Genomic DNA, 23,134 nt, shown 5'->3' on the forward strand with positions numbered 1-23,134 from the left:
TTGTTTGTGAATACTGTGTGTATTCCCCGGTGTACTTTTGTTTGTCGTTTTGTATCCAAGCCAGAGAAGTCTCCAAGGAGGTGTTTGCTCGCATAACTACATCTTCTACGTATATTTCACGTCAATTCCTTTTTATCTCGCCCATTTCATTTCATATGTTCCACTTCATTTGCCACCTCTGTCGCTGAATCTCCGTATGCGTGATGCTGGAAATTCTTTTATTTCAAGTAAATAAATATTTTATTCATGATAAAGCACGTGCTGGTGGTGAAGATGAAGCGAAAGCCTTGACCCTATTCGTGTGATTACCTTCGAAGCTCTATTTACAAGAAGGAAAAAAACAATATAATCCACCCTCATTGGTTTATGTTTTTTCGAGAGTTGAGTATTAAACGAGTTCGATTTACACAAGAAAGAATCTCGCATATATTATTCTTAAAGGGAAACGATGAACGTTTACGTTCGAGTGACTCGAGAAACCTAAGTAAATTTACTTTGTCTTCCAATTTTACAGATTAAATCCGAATTTTTTCGCATTTATTGAAAACAAAAACAAAGATTAAGACGCCAAAGTCACCAAATCCTCTTTTACATCATTCAACTCTGAAAAATGCGTCCACGTCAAAAACTAGATATTATCTCTGGATGAATATGCACGAGACAGACCCTCCATTGTTACCACAGTCGGTAACTAAATTGCGGTTATTTGACATGCGGGAAGTCAGTTTCGATATTCCTTTCCCCTCAAATAACATTTCAATCAATATCGGATCATTCACAGTTAGAAAAAGCAATTAATTCCTTCAAACACAATCGACCCAATTGTACCACACTATAAAACAATTCATTGTGCACAAGTCGTTTCCAATATTTCTTTTCGTTGCCTCGTAAACTTGTGTACATTGACGTTATCATCGGACGCCGTTTTAGTGTTAAGGGACCGATTTTCACCCTCGAGAGAGAGAAAGTTTGGACGTTTTCATATCAGTTTTATATTTTCGTTTCCTGTTGTTCTTGTACCGATTTTGCATGCGAACGAAATAAACTCCACTCTCATCCAGATTGAAAAGCGGCGTAATTGCGATGCGACTTTTTGCAATAAACAATCAACGAGTCTAGTTGAGCTGCGATTGAAAAGGGTAACAATCGGGTCTTGATGAGTTTTTCAATCGCTTGATTGTAAATATTGCAGTAATTTTATGCATAAATTCGAGATGACATCGTTTTTTGCTGCTTTTTACTTTATTTATAGTAAAAGAATTTCAAAAACTCAGTTCTCGACGTAACATTCTCCACAATTTATTTAATTAAAGTACATGAAAAACCACGATGGAATTGAATTCGCATTCATTGCAAGCGTTTCAACCCTCCGAATACGAAAAGCAGCTCCGTTTAAAAACGAACGGTTCACGCAAATAATACCTTTCAAAATTACATACAATGTATACATCGTTAAATAAAAACCTCATGCATCACGACGTCGTGGCTTTCGCTTTCAAAACGTCGCATGTTTCGCCAATTTAGTTAAAATATTACCACTGGTGACGGCCACATTTTAAAAGCACTGCAGATAAGCGAAAAAAACTAAAATATATCTAGAATAGGGTAAACTTTGTCTCATAGAAGATGCCAAATATGTTCAGATTCAAAAGTCTATCCTAACACCATTTCAATTTCTGTTAATTACAATACGAACTTTACCAACTAAATTAATTAAAGAGTAATTATATACTTTAAGTCACATTTAAATGAGAATAACAAATATTAAGAAAGCAACTATGTTTGAATTATTTCCATTAAAATGTGACAAATGTGATAATAATAAAAATAATAATTTATTGTCACAAAAAGCAATAGAAAATTAATCAATTATTCATTCATTAAATTCATAAATTCTGATTTTGCAGTGCGATGTAGAGTTTAGTTTAAGCCCAAATAACTCGAGAACGGTACATTTTGGCGATATGAAAGAAGAACACCGTTTTTATGAAAAAAAGTTACAGTGCTTTCAATTTTTGGTATCAATAATTAAGGTTAATAGACCGGAAAAACAAATTCCCCAAAAACTAAAAGAACCATTATCATCTTTTTGTCCCTTATCATGCAAAGTTTAATAACAATCAGATAAACGATAACACAAATATTTCCAGAAATAGTTATTTTTGTTACAAGAACCTAAAATAATTTTTTTGCGGACGAATCGTTGCTGTTAACAGAAGAGTCCGCAAAAACGTTTTAGGTACGTGTTACAAACAAAAATTTTTTTGTTAAGGTTCCCAAAAAACAAATTCACACCTCTTATTAATGAAAAAATTCGATACCATAGCAATCAAATTGACTTTTTCGTCCGGAAAAACTATTTTTGGAGACTGAGTACCTAAAATAACCATTCGTACCATACGTACTATTTTATTGAATCCGGAAAAACTGATTTTAGGAACTCAAATGAGTCCCTAAAACAATTATATTCGAAAGCGTATACAAAAATACCGATTTTTGGAAAGCTGTAATTTTTCTATTTTCAATCAACACTTCTCATTTGTAAAGAGGTATTCGTGGTTAAAATTATGCCACACATTTTTAAATCACCCGATATACTCGTAGCAACCAATTTTGCATAAAAATCGTCTTGACAATTACGAAAATAATTAATTTACAAGTATTTGTGGTTTATTAACAATTGCATTAACAAAATACAAATATTTTACGCTGTCTTGGAGTTACTCGCTCGCTTCTGTTCGTTCGTACTCAAAGTTGACTTTTCTAAACTTGTAGCGTAAACAATCCACTTTTTGCATCACAGAAAAGATAATTGTTTACTGCACAATCAGTTACTGTAAAGGTAATGAAGCCCCATGTAGTCAATTACACTGACATGAGGCCATCAACGTTCGATATCAGAGCCACCACCATGCCCGTTATGAAGATATATAGGATTTTCATCGAGCGCACCGGAAGCCATTTAGAACTGCCGCTTTCAGAAAAGTGTGCCTCTTGTTTTCAACATCCAAATCGTATTTCGATATAGAAAATTCCCTTTTTGCCTTCAGATCAGACGAACAACCGACTCCAGTAACTCCTTATCGAACGAAAAGAACACCGAAAGAGACTCAACGGAATACAAAAAGCGATTTGTCGTGCTTTAGTCGACCGAAAATGAAACGATAATTATAAAAGATCGGATTGTACTACCCCGGCGCATCCACCATTATTCAACAATACGGAAAATTCTATAGTATCGCGCTTCATTAAAATATTCGCTCTTATCTATACCAATATCACATTGACAAAGCAATAAAATTGGGTCCATATCACGTGGCGTAAAATTTATGACCCGAAACGAATGAAAAAAATATGCACAAAGAAAAATCAACCTCGCACAGCTGCAAACTTTCCAGACGCGTGAAAAATAAAACATTATTAAATAAGGAAATAAAAATAAATAAATAAGAAAGTTTACCTTTTGGAAATGTCAGCGGTTTACTGATGGGTCTGAAGGGCAAATTATCTGAAACAAAACAAGAAACAAAATAAAACTCTTGCAAACAGAATAAAGCCTCATAATAGTGTTTTGCTTCTATTTTTAGACGCAGAGAGTATTAAAATGTAGCGACGAACCGAAAATCCTTAATAAACGAAAAAATGCAAGCGAAGTGCATTGCTGCGCGTGTAATTCGAAGATGCATTGAATTTTGTAGATATTTTAAGGCAATACAAAATACAATAACGCACAAATTTTTTTTTTACAAACAACTAAAACTAAAACAAACTAAACTAAAAAAATAAGAGCTATTTCCTTATATTTCAAAAAATAAATTCGGTATTTAATTATTGATCCAGGTAGATACTGTCTGCACTCGCTGTCATTTTGCTAAAATTTTGTCACTTTAAATGTAATTTGTGAGAATTATAGTTTCAATCTCGTTTTAAAATGCGTTTTTATTTCATTTTTTGATGCAAAAGCTTTCGAATACCTCACGTTTCCTGAATCCAGATCATCCTCTTTCGTGTCGTTTCAACTTTATCTTACTAGTCGATATTTAACGTGACAAATAACAAAAGCTCCGTACTTTCTTGAAGTAGTCTACTCAAGACATAAAACATTACATACAGCTAAAATAAACTCCCTCCGGAATCTTAAAAGTTACGTTCATTCGTGTTCAGGTTTGTAGTGAATTTCGTAGATTTGTAAACACGGAAAATAAAAAAAAACACAAAAATGGTGGATGCGCCGGGTTAACACCCCCCCACAACCACAACTCTTTGTTTTACAACTAGTATTCCTTACTCGAGCTTTTCTATTGTTAATATTACAAATGTTGAAACTCAAAGCTTGTGTTTCCCTTGATATTTAATCCGACATTCTTGAAATTTAACCAAATGTAACTTAAATAAATATCTTTTTGCATCGTCAAAACGTTCCGACTTATCTCTTCTTGTCACCATCTTTTCAAGTAAATCATTTTCAGTTTGTAGCAACGCTCGACCATCTTACGTTACGTTCTGTCATATTCCGTTTCATTATTGGATACAAATTTGCGTACGTGGCTTTGCTGTAATCGATCTCGAAAGTGCAGGAATCAGCTGTGAAAAGCTTGCTCGAGTTTTCGAGCAATCGATCTTTTTGCATTAAGCTTGAAAGATTGCGGGTAGAGATGTTCAGTAAATTAATAGGCGTCTTCGGCGGTTTCAGCTTTTGTAACGAGAGAAAATAAAAAAAATTAAAATATTTTTCAGCTATTAAAAATAGCAGGTCACAGCAGGTAACATAAATTGAACAAATTTGCTTCAATTAAGAACAAATTGCCAGTTCTTTTATCTTGCAAAAAAAATAAAAGTAAAATACAAGTGCCTTATTTTTTTTACCAAAAGCTAGACTCAACAAAAAAAATAAAAAGTTATATGCAAAAGTGGGTCACACTTTTATGGTAGCAGAAAAAGCTTGTTTTTTTTTACTAGAACATTTTCTACAATTGTTAACTCCATTTTTCCTTATTCTAAAGTGAAATCCAACTTCGTTATGTTTCAACAAAATTTTCCAGCTTCATAATTAAGTATTCATCGTAATTCCTTTCAGTAAAAGCCAAACCAACCACTAAAAGCCAGCTTTTTATTTTTTTAACCCAGGTGCAACATTTGCTGCATTTATGCTTTTAAAACCTGCCCCACTCGAAACCTCTTTCCTATTCAAAACGTGCATTGCTCATTACACTCTGTGGAACTAGCAATAATAATTAATAGAGTGAAATTTCAGCCGTGTGCAAGAACACAGGATGCACTCAATTTACTACCCTTTGATGCGCTTAAATTGAGTGTCTCGCATGTTATTTTAAACCGACAATAATTAATTTTTTAATCGTCTTAAATCACTGCAAAGCTTAAGCCACCCCTAAAATCCGCTTCTTGGCACGGAAGTAATTCAGTGTCACATATGCTCGCCATTAGTGCGGCTTTGGAATAATCTAGCAAACTTTACTACTCTTCTAACACCGGCTAAAGAAGTTCATAACATGCCTGTTGGAGGTAAACGACGTGCTAGAAAACTTAAGCCGTTTTATTCGAACGTTTCTTGAATATTATGTCGAGAAAATTTCTCCCACGGGTTGGAAACTTTGAATAGCTTTGAATCAATAAAAAACAATAAAACGATTCAAGATAATATTTAAAACAATTACAACTCAAAACCACACAAAAATCGGAATTTTTTTATCAGTAATTAGATTCCTGCGACATGATATTAAAACACGATTAAAATTCCTCGAAAACTTCTGAAATACCAACCGGATTATCGATTTTTAACTCAGCTGTGTTGAGGTGAACCGTAATAAAGTGAGATAATGGCGGATTCGAGATGACTCGAATTTTAACACAAATCTTACTTCAATGTAATTTGGATAAAATAGAAGATAATCACGTAGAAATGTGAGAACTTTGATTGTTTTACTTTGTAATATTATGTTTAGAAGAGATAGAGTTACGCGGCTTTCGAAGATTAAAAGAAAACGAAATTAAAATGATGTAATATTAAGAGGAAGAGTTCTTATTGTGCTTTGTAATTTGCTAATTAAAATTAACATTAACGTTTATCCTAATTTACATTATCCTAATAAATTAATTCAATCTAGTCTGATGAAATCACCAGCAGGAAGGGCTCGGCTGCGCCCACAGGTCTTTCTAATTATTTTAAAAATTGCATAAATTAATTAAATTTTCTACTAAAAACAACAACCGCAAAAAAGTTTCATCCACACTCAGGTCTTTCTGAATTTTTGAACATAATAAATACAAAAAAAAAACTTAATTAATTATCTAAAAACATCACATCCACGAAAAGTGTCACAGATCTTTCTAAATTAAAAAGAAAAAACTAAATTACAATAATTTAATTATGCAATTAAATTTATAGTTTAAATGTAATTTACAATTAATTTCTAGAGAAAGAAGTTTTAATTAACACGTGTTTCTAGTAATTCAAATTACAAAACTATAAATTTAACCTGATTTAAGCTCTCTTTCAACAACAAAGCGAAAATCAAAATTTATATTTGCACTTGAAATCAGCTCGTGTTGACGCGACTTTTTCACACCTAGAAAAAAATTTAATTGGATACTTTACACTAATTGAACTGTTCTCATTTTTTAATTAAAAAGCGTATAAAAAAAGAAGGAAACACAAATAATGCTATAGAATTTATTCAGAATTCCAGGTAATTGATTAGTAACATTATCGATCCTTTCCTCCTCGAATTTTGATTCACATTTCTTGGTGAATCCATTAATTTGCAACCATGACCCGTTCCAGTAAACTCCCTAATGGGAAGATGAATTTTTTAAAACTGTGAATTTTCCAGGATTTTAGTTTTTTCCGAGCCCTCGAACATATCTCGTGCAATTACCAAAACGCTTTATGTTTTCGTTTTTGCACGAAACTTTGTTAATTAGAGGATTGCCATTGAAACATTGCCGATATAAAATAATTACAGGACGCTACCGTAACGCGTGCTTTAAATCTGAAACGCTCGTTTAACTAAATTGCGACAAATTGCCGAATTTGCCCACAAAATTACGCACCATTACCACCACAGATAAAAATAAAAAAACGTATTTATACAAACTCCCTCTGAAACCCCCAAAATGACCAACCAAATTTTAAAATAACATTTTGGTAAATTAAATTGTCAAGTGAGTAACCCTTATCCCTTTCAACAGGTTGTAAAATTTCATGAATGCATTAAAACGAAATCGCTTTACGCATTCAATAACTACGATATTCTCTCGCCTTTCTTGAAAAAAAAAAAAACAGAACTAGAAAACCATTACGACGAGCGGTTGCAGACAACTTCTCAGTCTTTAAAACGTTAAATGCAGGCCGAACCGGTGGAAAACAAAGTCTTTTTACTTGCGAGAACTATTAAATGAACCGTTACGTTTTATAGCCTTCTGCTACTAGTATAACTAAAAGTTAGAAAAGCTAAATTAAACTCGGATTGTTGAGGCGAAAAATGACCAAATTCACACTTTGGAAAAGTGCCACGTGAAATTAAAACTCAATTAAGAAATAGCTGCAAGCAATTATTATTATGCACTCATTTTAAAAATGTGAGTCAAAAACACCCGAAAAATTGCGTTATTTGTGCTTTGTGTTTGTCAACATTCGGGACGTCAGTGAACAAGCACGGCATGTGGTTAATTAAACCGACGATTTATTTCACTATTGATTCCCTTTTTGGAACTGAACACGTTTTTCGTGTTAATTGCGTGCAAACTTAAGGTCGAACCTCGTATGCAAATTGTTTACCTAAACTGAATTTTTATCCAGAAAGGATGATTAATATTTTCTTGGATTAAACAATGACCGATATTTTACCGGCTTTGGGCACAATAGAACTGTTTCAATGGTTGGTGACTAGATGTGGAAATGTCCGAAACATGTGTTGCCTTTATCTTGATAATTTTACTCTAATTAATTTCGAGATAATTTAATGAAAATTCTAGAACGGCAATTTACATTGAGTATAATTAGACTAATGTACAAGAAGTCCAGATATTCAAGAATGAAAATAAATTAACAACTAACATAACAAATTTTTACATTTAATTAAAAAGTTTTTGAAAAGGAAAATTATAAGTTCAGTAATTTGTAATAGGAAATTTTCTAGAAATAGCTGACCACAAATGACACTCAATAACCTCGGTAAAACTTGTTACGTCTCTAGCCAACGAAACAGAACCAATTGCATAACGATAATTTCATTTCGAAAGAAATTACATCAATCATAGATAATTCAATCAAATTTTCTTCAAAAAACTATGAGACAATAAAAAGTGTCTCAATTATTACATAGAGCAACATTTTGTGACACAGTGATGGACAAAGTAAAAAATCAGATTTTTCGACTTTTCACAAGTTTTGTAATATTTAACATATCGACTCTCCCAAGGAAAACTATAGTAACTCATAAAAATTGGTTTTTGAGTACCTACGATGGCTTATGTAAGGCCCAAAATACAAAAACAATGAGAAAAAATTTCTTTGACTAAACAATATTATTACCAAAATTTAGACCCTTAGCAATAATATTAAACAGTTCCTTAAATTTTTATTAACAATCAAATATTCAATGCAATTTTTCTCATTGTTCCATTTTTATTGTTACAAATTTAACCAGATGATAGAATACTCAATTTTAAGATAAAAGTTTCCTATAAACATATATCAAAAAATGTTATATAAGGGAGCCACATCCCCCGAAAAGGGTGCATCTTTTAATAGATTTTTTTCCAATATTTCAGATAAAATTACAAAATTTGGTACAACTGATAAACTTTATACACCCAAATGAATTCAAAGATAAAAGTCGAAATTTTTACTCAGGGGCGTCTTAACTGGGGAGTTTTTAGGGTAAAAAGTACCCTAACTATTTTGGCGGTTGGTTTTTGCCACTTTCAGCTACAAAATTCCAAATTTCATAGTTTTTCACAAATAAGAGGTGTCTTGCGTTTTTTTCGATAAAGAGGATAAAAATTAAAAATTAAATTTGTATCACCGTTTAAGAAACCCTTGATTAAAAATTTCGACAACTGATCTTTAAATTCGTTCAGATGTTTAAAAGTAATCAGGTGTACCAACTCTTGTAATTTTATCTATTCTGCAATAGTGAGAAAACCCCATTAAAAACGCATCTCTTTCAAGGGGTGTAGCTCTCTTACGTAACATTTTTTGATACTTGTTCATAGGAAACTTTTGTCTTAAAATTGAATATTCTATCACCTGTTTAAGTTTGTAACAATAAAAACGGAACATCCTGTATATACTATGTGCAACTCGCTACGCTTACTCAGAAAAACACTCGTCATACAGAATTTGGCATTTTGTATTTGGCATTGCTAAGTATTTCACGAAAGAAACCACGCTAGTGACACATTTATATTAATCTTTTTCTTTATGAAAAAAATTGTAATAACTAATTACTTACCACCTTACGACTGCTCGATTATAAATAAGTCCTTCCCGGTGTTACATTTCTAACATTACTCAGTATACAGACTAAACCAGAAGTAACGCAAAAAATTAATATTTTGTTGTAAGTCATTTTTTTAAATCCTCAACCAGGTCGATTTTATTTTTATAAATGCTACATTTTAACAGTATTGCAACATTTATCACGTCATTGAATTTTGCGAAATAACGTCATTAAATTTTTTAAATGGCAACCAACATTTTTGTATACTGCTTTTGATAAAAGATAAAAAGATTTGGTTCACCTTTAATACCCATGCAAAAGAAAATATTTCTGAGAAAATCGCTCATTTTTTTAAATGAAATAATCGATTTTTTTAATTAAGATTGTTTAGTTAAATTTGAAATTTTTTGGTAAAACCACAGAACAAGAATTATGATTACAAAACAATTAATTTTTGAAGAAATAATTTTCAAAATTATGATCAAAACAAAAAGCAAACTTTCAGTTTTTGGCTCGATACGTCTTAGGTATACTCCAATTTGTCACTCCATAATAACCTGAATTCCTCTCAAAAATATTTTATTTATTTTATTTATCAACAAAAAAATAATCAAAAAAATTGTTTGCATCAAGTTTGCAAAGAGATTAAATTTAAAGTATTTACATAGAAACTATACAAACATTTCAGGCGGTGTAGTAAATTGTATACAAAGAAAATTTCTGATAACATAAATAAATAACTCATAACTCATTTATTAATCCTTAAGTCGTGTTATTCTTGATAAAAGGAATCCAGTTAAACATAAAAATCAAGTGTGAATGCAAATTAATCCTGATGGTCTTTACACTTTATGCACTAATAATTACACTGTTCTAGTTTCGAACAAAACTTGTCATTGTCTTCCATTCAATGCGATAGAAAATGCAATAATTAACTCGAAACGATTCAACTAACAGAAAGCATAAATCCAATCCTCTAGTTAATAAACAGATATTGTTATCCAAATGTTGGGATAAGCCTGATACTAATCGAACAAACTGAAACAATACCTCTAAAATACGTCTAATTTATGTCAAAACAAACAACAAAACAGTAAAACCAAACAATGTCGAATTTATATTACATAACATTCTATATTTTGTAAACAAATTGCAACAAGCTGAAAAATAAAATAATTTAAAATAGGTCACGAGTGACGTTTAAGATTCTTACAAAGTTAATTATTATCCAAATTTTTACAAAACTTCCATTATATTTATTAAAATTTTGAGAAAATCAATAAGTGATCGACTTCACTGACGGCAAGAAAATTTGCATTTCAAAGTATTCCTTGTGTTTTATAAATTTATATTCTGGCGCATTATATCGATTACTTCTGACACCTGGGCTCCTTAAAAGCGATTGGTTTTCGTTCACGTCACTGGTCACAGAAACCACAAAAATATTGAGAAATCCAAAGCTTGGGTTTAAGACTCGTTAACTCGCAAACCGCAAAGTGCGGAATTTTTTTTCTAGATGTTTCACTATGTATTAGCATTATATCTTTGTTTAAAAGCTTATAAGAGAGTGGCATGCAACAATCAGCATGATAACACTTAAGGGTACCCACACGTGATATTATTTATTTCCCTCACTAGACGGGTTATTTATTGGGCTAAAGCACGTTAAAGGGCTCAAATTAGTGACACACTAATATCTTTTTTTATTAAAAAAAATATTTTGTATAAGTTTTTATGACTAATGATAAAACGTCTTCACTGATAACACCGAAAGCGATGTGGGCGTTCCACCACATCCTTCTTTTTGACAAGCGAAACGACTGTAACTTCCGTCGACGTGATTTCGACATATTTGCCGACACATTCGCTAAAAGCCAACATCAAAGAACTTTAATTAAATATGTAGTAATAACAAAAAAAAAACGCTCGTTTTCTACTTTGTGAATTAATTTTTTCCCTTGCTTTTCATAGCGACACAACATCAAATATTCGACGAGAAAAACCTTCAACCGCTTTAAAGTTAAAATATGATATCTGCCGCCGTCTAGACAATTCTTGTCTCGCAAAGTCTTGCATGTTCGACTCCCACGAGAGAAAACTGCTAAAATGTTACATTTTCGGTTAATCGGAGTTTACTCGAAAGGAACGAGAAAATTCGTTCGATTTATGAAGCTCTTAAAGTTTGCTGAATGAGAGCTAAACGGAGTCGAAGTTACGTCTTTTCAACAAATGAAAGAATAAAGGATAGGCCGCCATATATCCGACATTATTTCTAGCCGAAATATATTAACTTGAGTTACATACAATCTTTTTCATCATTACAAAACTAAAGTTTTAAGAAAAGTTATCCAAATAAAAGTGAATCATCTCGCGTACAATCAATATTCACCATGATTACACACAATGCATAATGCATTAAAATTCATAAATAACATCCATCATATCTACCCCTACTTACATATATTACCACAAATGTGTTTTTAACGGGAAAATGCACGCGAAAGACCATTATTTCACATAAATTGTATTGGATTTCACATAAAAGTGATAATTCAAGAAAAGCCTCAGTAACATTTACAAAAAAGTATATTTTTTACACCGCTAACACTAACATCATCAAGCAATTCACCTCAAATTTCTGTAAACTGTATTATAGACATTGGCAAATGTACAAGAAATCATTCCGAATATTGTTTTGCAGTGTCCATAGTAATCTAAATATTTTGATAAAAATGTTTTGAAAAAGGTTTTTCAATGCAAAATTCACAAAAATAGGTACATTTCTAGATTTTTCTAATAAAAAAAAATTAACCACTAATTTGCACACACTTAAAAGCCAAACAAACCTTGTTGGTGCATTTTTCAATTATAACAATTAAATTATGTGTATACGTGGAGGTTTTTGAACTCCGTTTTAATTTAATTGCCGAACGTCGGGATAATAAATAAATTTAATTAAAAAAACGAACACGACACGACCACTATTTCCCGCAATTGATTTGTTGTTTAAATAGAGAGTTGAGATTTTATTGGGGTGCTTTGATCGGGACTGCGTCGAATGTTGTAAACATGAATGGCGAGGTCGAAGGTGGTGCACTTGGTTGTATGTTTTGTCTTTAAGCGAATAAATTTTCATTTGATTTTTGTGCTTTCGTCCTTTACTGTAGTGAGACGGTAAGTTGTATTTACGACACTTGAACTCTGCGATTACAACTAAAACGTTTCATTAATTCGGTTCAAAAATTCTCCTAAGGGTTTAATATCTCCGTGTTAATTACACTAATTGGGGAATAGTTTAGAAGCGACTTCTCCGTGTTTCAGAGATTTATTTCGGAGTCCAAATCTCGATTTTCCAACATTTATTATTTAACTCCGAGTGCACGGTTTGATTTCTTTTTGTTTTATCTCAGACACTTATCTCATCTACTTCAAGAAGAAACGAAAAAAGCCGAGATTTATTTTTAAACCTCTCTTAATCCAGAAGCACGACGGTAGACATTTCTTTCTTTCCCAACCAAAATAACACAAATACGAAACTGAAATAACATTTGGGTTTGACATGAAATTAGGTTTATTTCTAATCGTTTCGGATTCGTTAAATGCATACTGATTAGACACGATTTCGAATTCGAAACGTTGGAAATGTGCCAAAATGTAAATTTCGGTAGTCACAGTTTTTAACGAAATTCAAAAAATTGAAAGACGATTTTACGTAAAAAAGTGGATTATTTAAAGAAATTCGTTCAATAAGAGAGGATAAAAGTATTGTGTTTAAACATTTTACAAAGAAAATCTGAATAAGTAAGGAATATTTCAAATTCTCTGAAAAAAGATATATAGTACTCGTCACGATATTTGAACTATCGTAAATCTTAAGGCGGGTACCCGAATTACCCTTAACAATAAGATATTGGAGTGGTTGTAATCACTGACGAGTCCGGACCATTCTGATGTTGTGTCCCAGACTGTTGGATTACTTACGACAACCCAATTGCCTTTATTGTTAAAAGTAATTCGGGTACCCGACTTAAGATTTACAACAGTTCAAATATCGTGACGAGTACTATACTATAGACAGTTCTGATCGTAATGTCTGTATTACCTCGCACACGCAAACTGGAACTGGGTCAAGTGTAAGTTGGTTCAACTACATTTTCAAACTAGCCAAAAACATTGTGTTTACGAAACTTAGAATCCCAACTTGTGCCTTTTTTAATAAAAAACTTGGAAACAAAATTTTAAAAGATCGCTAGATAATGTCGTGTCTGAAATGTCATCTTCATTTTCTGTTTAGAAAGAACGACTCTCGTAATTACATCTGACGTCGTCTCAATTTAATGTAATTATTTTATGCTGATGTAAACAAATTACCGAACAAAATATTCAGTAAAGTTCATTAAAACACTTTGTCCAGGCACGATCTCAATTTTAATTTAAATTCCAATTTGATTTTTAACACTTTTGGTATTATAACATTAAACACAATGTGACAGTCAAGTGTGAATTATCGTTGATTATAATATTGTTCAGAATAAAATCGAAAGCACCGACTGTTAATTAACTCATTAATTCTATAATTAGGTATACGCAATTCAGTGATACGAAATCATACAACAAAGACGTTTTAGTAAAATTTAATTACTAATAAATTCATTTAGTAATCAAAGCTTTTTCAGGATTTATTGATATGTGAACAATTATATTTCAATATTTATACCTATTTTTATTATTATTAGTTACGCCATGTCTGTCTTTAATTATGTTGTCGTGACCGTCGGCATTTATTTACATGTTCATGTGGTTGTCATAATTACCCGAGGTCAATGTTTACTTAATTATGTGTTTCAGTTTTGTCTGCTATTTTTTGCAGTGAAAAATCAAAAATCCCATCAATTGTATTTGTTTTTATAACATTAAATACAGTAAACGAGGCGTTAATGTAACAACTAATAGCCAACTCGAAACAATATTTTTCGGTAGTTTTTACTCGGAATAAACCTCAGAAATTTGAAAGATTTGATTGGCTTAAATTTTGTGATGGAAATGGTCGGTAAAAGTTCGTATTTGCACACATCAAGACGCTATCCCGTAGCCAATCAGGTGCAAGCATCTTGACGTCACGTCAGGTGAATCGTGCGACTAAAAATTAGTTTGTTGTACAAGTGTAAAGGGCGCAAAAAATGACAAAGCTGGAATTGGGTAATATTCGAATCACTTTGTGACGTTGAAAATGGCGGGATTACGCAGCCTCGGCAAAGGCCTTTTACAACGAAAGTGTTACGAAATGAGTTTTTGTGAATCCTGCCGTTTTTGAGGAAATTATTACAATAACTAGTCAGTCTTAGCCAAGCTCCCGTACGAATTACTTGAGTTGAAATAATTGTCCGGAAAAATTATTTCTTATTTGGTGGTTCAGTGCGAAATTGTGTTGAAATGAGGGCTATACACACAGTCAGTGCGTGTTATGTATTTTCGAATGCTTAATAGACATTTAGTAGTGCGCGATTTTTAAAATTTCGAGTGATTAGTGAGTGCCAATGGGAGGAGTCTTCGGAGGAATGGACGAGACAACCGTGCTACAAGGAACTGGATTAAAGGGTAAGTCAAATTTAAAAAAAAAATCACATTTAAATTTTATTTTCAAGAAATTTAATATATATAGTGAACTGATTTTGTTTTTTTTTTAATTTCAGTAGGTCCGTTCTATGAAGATGAGGGGAATCGCTAAAAATGGTAGCAGAAAAGATGCCATATAAAGTCAGTGTATTTGATTTTTTTGTTTATTGTAAAATAAAGTGTGTGAATTTGTGATTTTCGTGTGCAACAGTAAGTATTTATTAAATTACAAATAGAAATTAATTGTTTTAGATAAAATGTATTATTTCTCAAATTCTTTTACTTATTTATACTTAATTATAGATGTCTCTTACTAATAAAACACAAAATTACCTTCCCTAATTAATAAAAATAATAATATTAAAGTTGCATTTTTGCAGAATTATACAAGGTGTTTAAAAAATGCCGCACTAAAACTATGGTACACTGTCTAGAAGCATTCCGTGAGTGAGGGCAAAATATTTAAAAAATTTCGTGATGTTAAATTTGCACGTGGATGAAGGTTTATTTTATGATAAATCAACAAACAACGTTTGAAGATTCTTACACAAAACCCCCACTGTGCAGAAAAATAAAAACCAAGAATTTTTGAGATATTTTTCCCTCACTCACCTAATGCTTCTAGGCACCATACCATAGTTTTAGTACGGCATTTTTTAAACACCCTACCTAACATTTTTGTTTGTAATTTTGTAAATTTGATGGTCATTTTGAATCACGCCTCCACACTGTATAAATACCGTCTGTTTAAAATAAGTGCTTAAAATGTGTTTCAATCAAACAATTTCGAAACTTTATTAATATAGTAACTTATCTTGATGTAAATTAGTTTGATTACAACAAATATGTACAAACACCAACTATAGACTTGTGTTTGTAATTTATAGGTTTATGTAAATATACAAACCAAGGAATAGTTGCATATCCTTGGAGCAATGCAAGAGCGGAAGTGGGACCGTTTAGTTCTTGTTTTGCTAGTTTTACAAAAACAATCAAGATGTTGCATATAATTATCTTTGCAGAAACGGTAAAATTGAGGAAAACATTTATGAAAATACAAAGTATAATTTCAATACTAATTTTCTGTCAAACAGTATCACATGAAAAAAACATGTTCCAGAAGTGGCCATGACAAATTCATTACTTCGCAACTTTTGTTTTTTCAATAGTGTAAATGTTTTAAAGGTTTAACCGAGGGTTTAACTCACCACTAAAAGTTCACTATTGCATAGTTTTCATTAGCAGAAAGTTCATCACTTTTTGTACTATAATAGTCAATAAATTTTAATAATATTATTTGACACGACTTTTTTGTTAATTGACATTAGGACCAGTTTTGTCAAAAACCTTTCGTCAAAATGTGACGTTGTGTTTACAGTAACACTATCAAAGCACACTTGACGATTTATTTAATCGTGATTTGACTTCGAGAAATCGCAAATTTATCACGAATTCTTACTTTCTGGGAACGCTAAAATATAAAAACACAGTATGACTAACTCCAGTCAATAAACCAGTTCCAACACGTTGCAAGTAACCACAATAGACGTAATTGTAGACACCTGTCTTCATATGGCAATAAATGTTTTGTTTCTTCACTAGTAACAGAAATTTATCGATTTTGGTGTAGGAAATGTCCACTTTTATGAGTTTGTTGTCGAAAATACCGTTATAAATGACGAATTCAAGTCATGATGCAAATAATAACACCACTAAGTAGGTGTAGTTCAATTCCTGATTGAATGAATTAATTCAAGTGTCTTTAAATGCCCCTTGTTTAGTAGGCAATTTCGCGGGCCACCCCTTCAAAAAAATGCAACGTTGTTAATACCGCCACAACAAAGGGGTGAAATTATCGATGGGGTGGTTGCTAAAATCAACAACTTACCAGTTTTAGTACGAGGAAGCAAGAAAAGCAAAGGAAACAAGTAAACAAATTCACTCAACATTTTCCTGCACAAAATAATCCCACAAACACCACAAAAACACACCCCAACTAAGCCATTCCTGAATTTACAGCTGACTGATGCACTGGTTTGTACACAACACCTTTGTCTTTAGACTGTATTGCGCATGCGTTGTTTTTATTTTCTAAATGGTTAAACGTTTTTAGCTAAATTAACGAAAATTATTGAATGGTACATGTTTACAAGAGGGGCACCAAGACAAAACTGAAATGACCTGTCTTTGACCACTTGGAATTTAATAAAAATCAGTTTACTGTAAAGCAAATGTCAAATTACAGTAGTGTTATCTGGTAGTACTCGTACCAAGCTCGCACAGATTTCTGTAATTTTTTAATCAATAATTAAAATTTCATAAGAAAAGTTGTTAAAATCGCCTTAAACACTTTCAAAGCCATGCTTTTGTCTACTAAATGCAAACTAGTTGCTTCTAATTGCATAAATACACTAATTTAATGAAATAAATTTGGTGGCCAAATTGGCGACGAAAAATTGACAGGTCAAATAAGACAAAATTGTGGTTATATTTGCTTTATTGAGGTTCTATATGTAAACAAGATGGTACTTAAATATCAACAATCGTTATAGACAAACAACGTAATAAAATAAATAAGCGATTAATATATGTGTACACTAACAACGAAAAATAAACATGTAACAAGTTAACGGGCCTACAAATGGAGTGTAGAAAAATATCCACTCGTAAAAACACTTTAGGCACACATGTACTTACGCCTAATCGATTATTGTACTTTTTGGAAAAGATTTAACTGTGTGCACACCCAAACATATCTAGGGTAAAAATTGATGTAATACGAAGCATGTTAGCATACATAACACTTATATCACGTTAAATAAATTTACTTAAAAAATATATTTAAGCATATAAAATTGGAAGGCGTTAGGCGATATTAAATTGTACTCAGATAGCTTCATACGCCGCATCGATTGGTGGACTTCCACTTCCATTTAAGAATTCTTCTAATTCGTCGCGACGAGATGAAGTTTCGTCACGTGACCGACGTTTGTGCCGACGTTCGCTTTTATCTTTCGGTTTCTCCTTATCTTTTGATTTTTTATTCTTATGCTTCTTTTCCGACTAGAACAAAACAATTATTATAAACTACGAACTAAATAGAATACGTACTTTCTCCTTCTCCTTCTTCTTTTTCTCTTTCTTGACTGAACTAGAAGTGTGAGTTTCTTCACTATCACTATTCACACTTCCGTTCGCCGAAACTGGACTATGTTTCGAACTCAACAACTCCATATGGACATTTGATGACGTCACACTCGTACTATCATCATAAGGCGTACTATTACTGTAATCTAAGGTTTGACTCACAACTGACACATCTTCGCCACCATCAGGTGATCGTCTCCATTTGGTATCACTGCCCATCCACCCGTCATAAGCGTCCGAAGTCAATTCCGAAATTTCCGAATTTATAGTCGAATCAAATTCGTCATTGGTTTGTTTCATGTCGTAGTCTTCTGGAGCAGTCTTGTCAACTTCAATTTCGCTACTTTCGTCCGAACGGACGATTCGTAACGCCACTGGTGCTTTTAATTCGGATTTTCCGATTTTTTTAGATGAGGAATTGAGGTCGTCAGGATCGAAGTCTTCTTGTAATTCGGAGACGAGAGGATTGCCAGTGTCTGTATCCCTACAGGAAAAAATCACTTCGCAAACTTCTTTACAGAAAAATATCTTTCAAGCGTAATGAAAATAAAAGTAATTTACTTCTGATCCGAAACTGCAAACAAACTTACACTTGACCCAGTTCCAGTTTCGGGTGCAGTTAATAGAGTTTACGAAGAGAATTGTTCATGAATTTGATCGATTTTTATCAACGAATTGAATTGAATCATTTAATCAATAAATTTTTGTTAGAAAAACTCCAGGTCAACTTTCTTAAACTTCGACTTTTAAGAACTGTGACCAAAGAAATTTACATTTTGGCACATTTCCAAGGCTTTAAATTCAAAATCGTATCTAATCAGTATGCATTCAGCAAATCCGAACGATTAGAAATAAACCAATCTATTTGTGTTATTTTCGTTGCGAAAAAAGGAAATGTCTTTCGTGCTTCTGGATTAAGAGAGGTTTAAAAATAAATGTCGGCTTTTTTCGTTTCTTCTTGAAGTAGATGAGATAAGTGTCTGAGATCAAACAAAAAGAAATCAAACCGTGCACTCGGAGTTAAATAATAAATGTTGGAAAATCGAGATTCCGAATCCGAAATAAATCTCTGAAACACCGAGAAGTCGCTTCTAAAGTATTCCCAATTAGTGTAATTAACACGGAGATATTAAACCCTTAGGAGAATTTTTGAACCGAATTAATGAAATGTTTTAGCTATAGTGCCAAAATTTATTCGATTAAAGACAAAACATACAGCCAAGTGCACCACCCCCGACCTCGCCACTCATGTTTACAACATTCGACGAAGTCCCGATCAAAGCACCCCAATAAAATCTCAATTCGCTTTTTAAACAACAAATCAATTGCAGGAAATAGTGGTCGTGTTCGTTTTTTAATTAAATTTATTTATTGCCCCGACGTTCAGCAATTAAATTAAAACGGAGTTCAAAAACCTCAACGCACCACAAAAATCAATCGTTTTAATAGAAAATAAACGTTGATTTGTAACAATAATTTTTAAATATGTTATAAAAAAAAATATGTATGTAACTCGAGTAGAAAAAATTAAGAAGTGATTAAATGGTTAAGAACCGTCTACTTGACTGTAACTTCAATCATTACTATTACGTTACAAAAAAAATAGATTTATTACAGTGGCACCTCGATAAATCGAACCTATACATATTTCGAAATTCCGATAAGTCGAAGTGGTTGGCTGGTTCCGAGCATTACTAAAAGAAGTCAATGTAATTTTCCTTCTATATCTCGGCCCTCTTTAATTCGAATTTCTGTTCTCCTCTACTGTAAACCTTCATAAGTCGAAGTTTTTTTGAAATTCCCACAATTTTACGAAATGCAGATTGGATTAATTTCTGCACTGTGTTCTCCGTCTGTTTACAAGCAATTCAAGGCCTGTGAGCTTTTTTTTTAAAAAAAAAAGAAAAATGCATTTGACAGTCTTCAATAAAAGATTTTCTTTCTGTCAGAAGACAGATAAATAAATACAGTGAGTCCTCGATTCATTTTTTGGGATTCAGCCCTGCTTGGTTGAAGATTAATTTCTAACAATTTTAGTTTTGAAAAAAACAAGTATGCCTTGGAAACTTCCAAAAACTTATTTCTCTGTAGAGTAAGGTGCTTTTTATATGGCAAATACGACAAAAAGTTATTAAGAAAAACTATTTAGAATCAACATTTAAGCCCCTACACCAAATTTCAAAATCATCGGCCAACTATGATTTAATAATTTTTTCCAAGGTGTGTTTTTTATTAACAGATACGTCAAAAAGTTATTTAGTACTAATAATCTAAATGTACATTTATTTTATTCGTAATAAAAAAACTGTTAAAAATAAAATTCTTTGATTTGTGAAATAATAAACATAAAAAAGTGAAAAATCATAGTTAGCCGATGATTTTTTAAAATTTGGTACAGGGACTTAGATGTTGTCGTTTTTGCCACATAAAAACACTTTATAGTAAAATAAATTTTATTGAAAATTTCTAACGCATACTTAATTCTTCAAAACTAAAATTACGTTAGAAATTAGTGTTTAACCAGAGCTAAACCCCATAAAAATTTTTAATCGAAAATGTTTTTTGTTTTTCCTATTTGACCTTTGAGTCGTTTCATATATTTTATGCCGTAAGAAGTTAGTTTTTGTGTACATTTTATAATTTTAAATAAAACAATATACATGTGTCAGAACTAATGATACCGATGATCTTGTATATGTTTTTTTTTATAATTATTTAATAGAGGTATAAAAATTTGGCCATAAAAGTCACAAATACCATTAAACAAAGTTACAATTTAACATACAGCTTCCTTGCTTCCTCTTCTAATAGCCTGTAGCTAAAAAAACTTTAAAAATTATTTTTCCAACAAAAATAAATAGATAACTTCGAAATTTTTATAGATAGAATTTTTTTTAACATTTTTTTTCCATGTTCCTGGCATTTTTCTCTGAGGCGCGAGTTGTGGCACACCCTGTATAAAAAAGCAATATTCTATATCTCGCAACCTCGATAACTCGAATAATTTTTTTGGCAATAGGTACTTCAACTTAACGAGGTTCCACTGTATTTGTCTCAAATTGCACATCAATATTCCAGATAACAGCGTATAAACCTCAAGTTACATTGACAATGTAATTAACAACTAAAACAATTCAATCCACAGCAATTTGGGACATATTTTAACAAATTAAAAAAAATTCTGTCCTAATTAAATACTTACGAGTCAGTATCATTTTCTTCCACTTTTCCACTATTCTGCACATTATACTGCACATCATCCAAGAAACTCCTATCGATTTGCCCCCCATCGGGGCAAAACTCCTCCACTGACGTAATCGGACTGATCTCCAACCTCCTCAGATCCGGAATTCCCCCTTCGACCACTTGGTCCCCCCCAATCTTACTAATAAACCCGGAGCCTTTCAACACTTGTGCCCCCCTCTTCGCTCCGGGATTCCCATACGGAATTGGTTTTCCGGCTCCAATGACAATCGGACCGCTCTGTGACCGTTTGACGTCACATTGGACCCCATTCGAGGGGGCGACTTGTTGACTAGACGCCGATGGCCGGATTTGTTGGGCCGGAGGTGGAATGTTGGCGTTGGAATCGGCGATTTCGCGGCGTTTTCGCACCAAAGTCTCGAGGAATTTGCTGTAATTTGCTTCGTCCGAGTCGGAGAACATGTCGAGTTCTTGGATGGTGGCGGCGATTTCCATCTCGTTGCGTTCGAGTTGGCGGAGGAGGGTCTCCTTTTGGAGTTGGAGGAAGGGGAGGTTGAAGAATTTGTGGAGGAGTTTCAGGCCGAAACCGTTGCGCATTGAGGACTCAGAGTAGCGGATTTGCGCCGAACGGGTGCTGAAAAATATTTTTCATGATCGGTTTCAAAATTTGTCACCCACCTTGCAATTGACTCGATATAAAAAGTGACATGGTCGGAAGTAACCGTCCTGTGGTGCCCCATATCACAATGATTTGCTAAAATAATGACAGGGATGTGATCGGGGACTTTCGGGAGTTCTCTTTGGATGTAGTCAAATGTCCAAGTTTTAGTCAAATCCATCATCATAATAACCCCGTTAGTCCCCTTGTAAACGTCCAAAAATTCCGCATCCAGAGCCGGCTCTTCCGGCATTTCAATCTGCGAATTTTCCAGTTTCAAGCCCTCAAAACGCTTCTTTTTCTTCCCTCTATCCACAACATCCCACACTTCGACCTTAACAATATCATCAGTCGCCTTGTAATTCCACTGAATTGAAGTCACTTGAATTTCCTCAGTTGGTATATACTCCTCTATAAATTTCTTCCCCTGAAGTCGATTAAACAAACACGTCTTTCCCACATTCCTGTCCCCCTTGATCACAATTTTCACTAGAAAAAATTACCATAAACCCGGGGAATCCCCCAAAACATGACTTACTATTGTATTGCACGCCCCTTGCAAATTTTCTTTGAAGCGAAGATGACATCGCCTGATGACTCGGGGGCCTCGAGACGACTGTAGAGTTATTAGGGGAGCCATCACCCTTACTTGCAAAACGTTTTATAGCCGAAAACATTCTTGTTTGGCACTTGACCAGATTTCCATATGGTTAATGGAGATGAATTTTATTTTACAGAAAACATGCATAGAATAAATACAAACACCTCGGCAAACGCGTCGGTCACAAAAACAACTATTGTTTCATTTTATTTATCGCCAAATTTAATTCAAGATAAAATTATTTACATGACCTTCGAGACAATTGACAGCTGACAAGTGACAGTGTCGCCACACCAAGAATTAAAATAACAAAGAAAACCAAAATATTATACAAAAATTAATTATCACATTTACATTACACAATATGTGGCACTTGAACCCACTCTTCATGTTCCTTATCCAAACGTTTTTCAGTTATAAAATGTAGAATAATTTTTGAGATTT

General features: G+C 32.8%; 2 protein-coding genes across 4 annotated transcripts in view; both read right to left on the bottom strand.

Moving 5' to 3' along the window:
• LOC123010351 (disintegrin and metalloproteinase domain-containing protein 10) overlaps positions 1-17,274 on the bottom strand; it is a 44,538-nt gene extending 27,264 nt beyond the window's left edge. For all 3 annotated transcript variants that reach the window (XR_006413097.1, XM_044407199.1, XM_044407198.1), the window contains exons 1-2: positions 16,969-17,274; positions 3,461-3,508 (exon numbers count right to left, since the gene is read on the bottom strand). Coding sequence is in view for 2 of the 3 variants with exons in the window: in XM_044407199.1 (XP_044263134.1) it covers positions 3,461-3,508; positions 16,969-17,029 (109 nt within the window). In the remaining variant the exon portion in view is untranslated. The remainder of the gene's footprint in view (positions 1-3,460; positions 3,509-16,968) is intronic.
• Positions 17,275-17,563: 289 nt separating this feature from the next.
• LOC123010353 (rab-like protein 6) lies at positions 17,564-23,009 on the bottom strand. The gene is made up of 5 exons (XM_044407201.1): positions 22,628-23,009; positions 22,110-22,578; positions 21,430-22,065; positions 18,192-18,711; positions 17,564-18,143 (listed from the first exon to the last, which is right to left on the bottom strand). The coding sequence occupies exons 1-5, from the start codon at positions 22,764-22,766 to the stop codon at positions 17,967-17,969; spliced, it is 1,941 nt and encodes a 646-aa protein (XP_044263136.1). The 5' UTR covers positions 22,767-23,009; the 3' UTR covers positions 17,564-17,966.
• Between the last annotated feature and the right edge of the window lie 125 nt (positions 23,010-23,134).

This window comes from Tribolium madens, unplaced genomic scaffold, assembly GCF_015345945.1.
Source record: "Tribolium madens isolate multiple individuals breed KSU strain unplaced genomic scaffold, Tmad_KSU_1.1 Scaffold_7;HRSCAF=85;Tcas5.2_LG10, whole genome shotgun sequence".
Classification (NCBI taxonomy): Eukaryota; Metazoa; Arthropoda; class Insecta; order Coleoptera; family Tenebrionidae; genus Tribolium; species Tribolium madens.

Bases quoted from the DNA above. Each gene is read 5' to 3' on its own strand.
- LOC123010353 (XM_044407201.1), bottom strand. From the start codon at position 22,766: ATGTTTTCGGCTATAAAACGTTTTGCAAGTAAGGGTGATGGCTCCCCT. The intron at 22,066-22,109 runs GTGGGTGACAAA...AATATTTTTCAG, and splicing joins TATATCGAGTCAATTGCAAG to CACCCGTTCGGCGCAAATCC. The intron at 18,144-18,191 runs GTACGTATTCTA...GTTTTGTTCTAG, and splicing joins AGAAGAAGGAGAAGGAGAAA to TCGGAAAAGAAGCATAAGAA.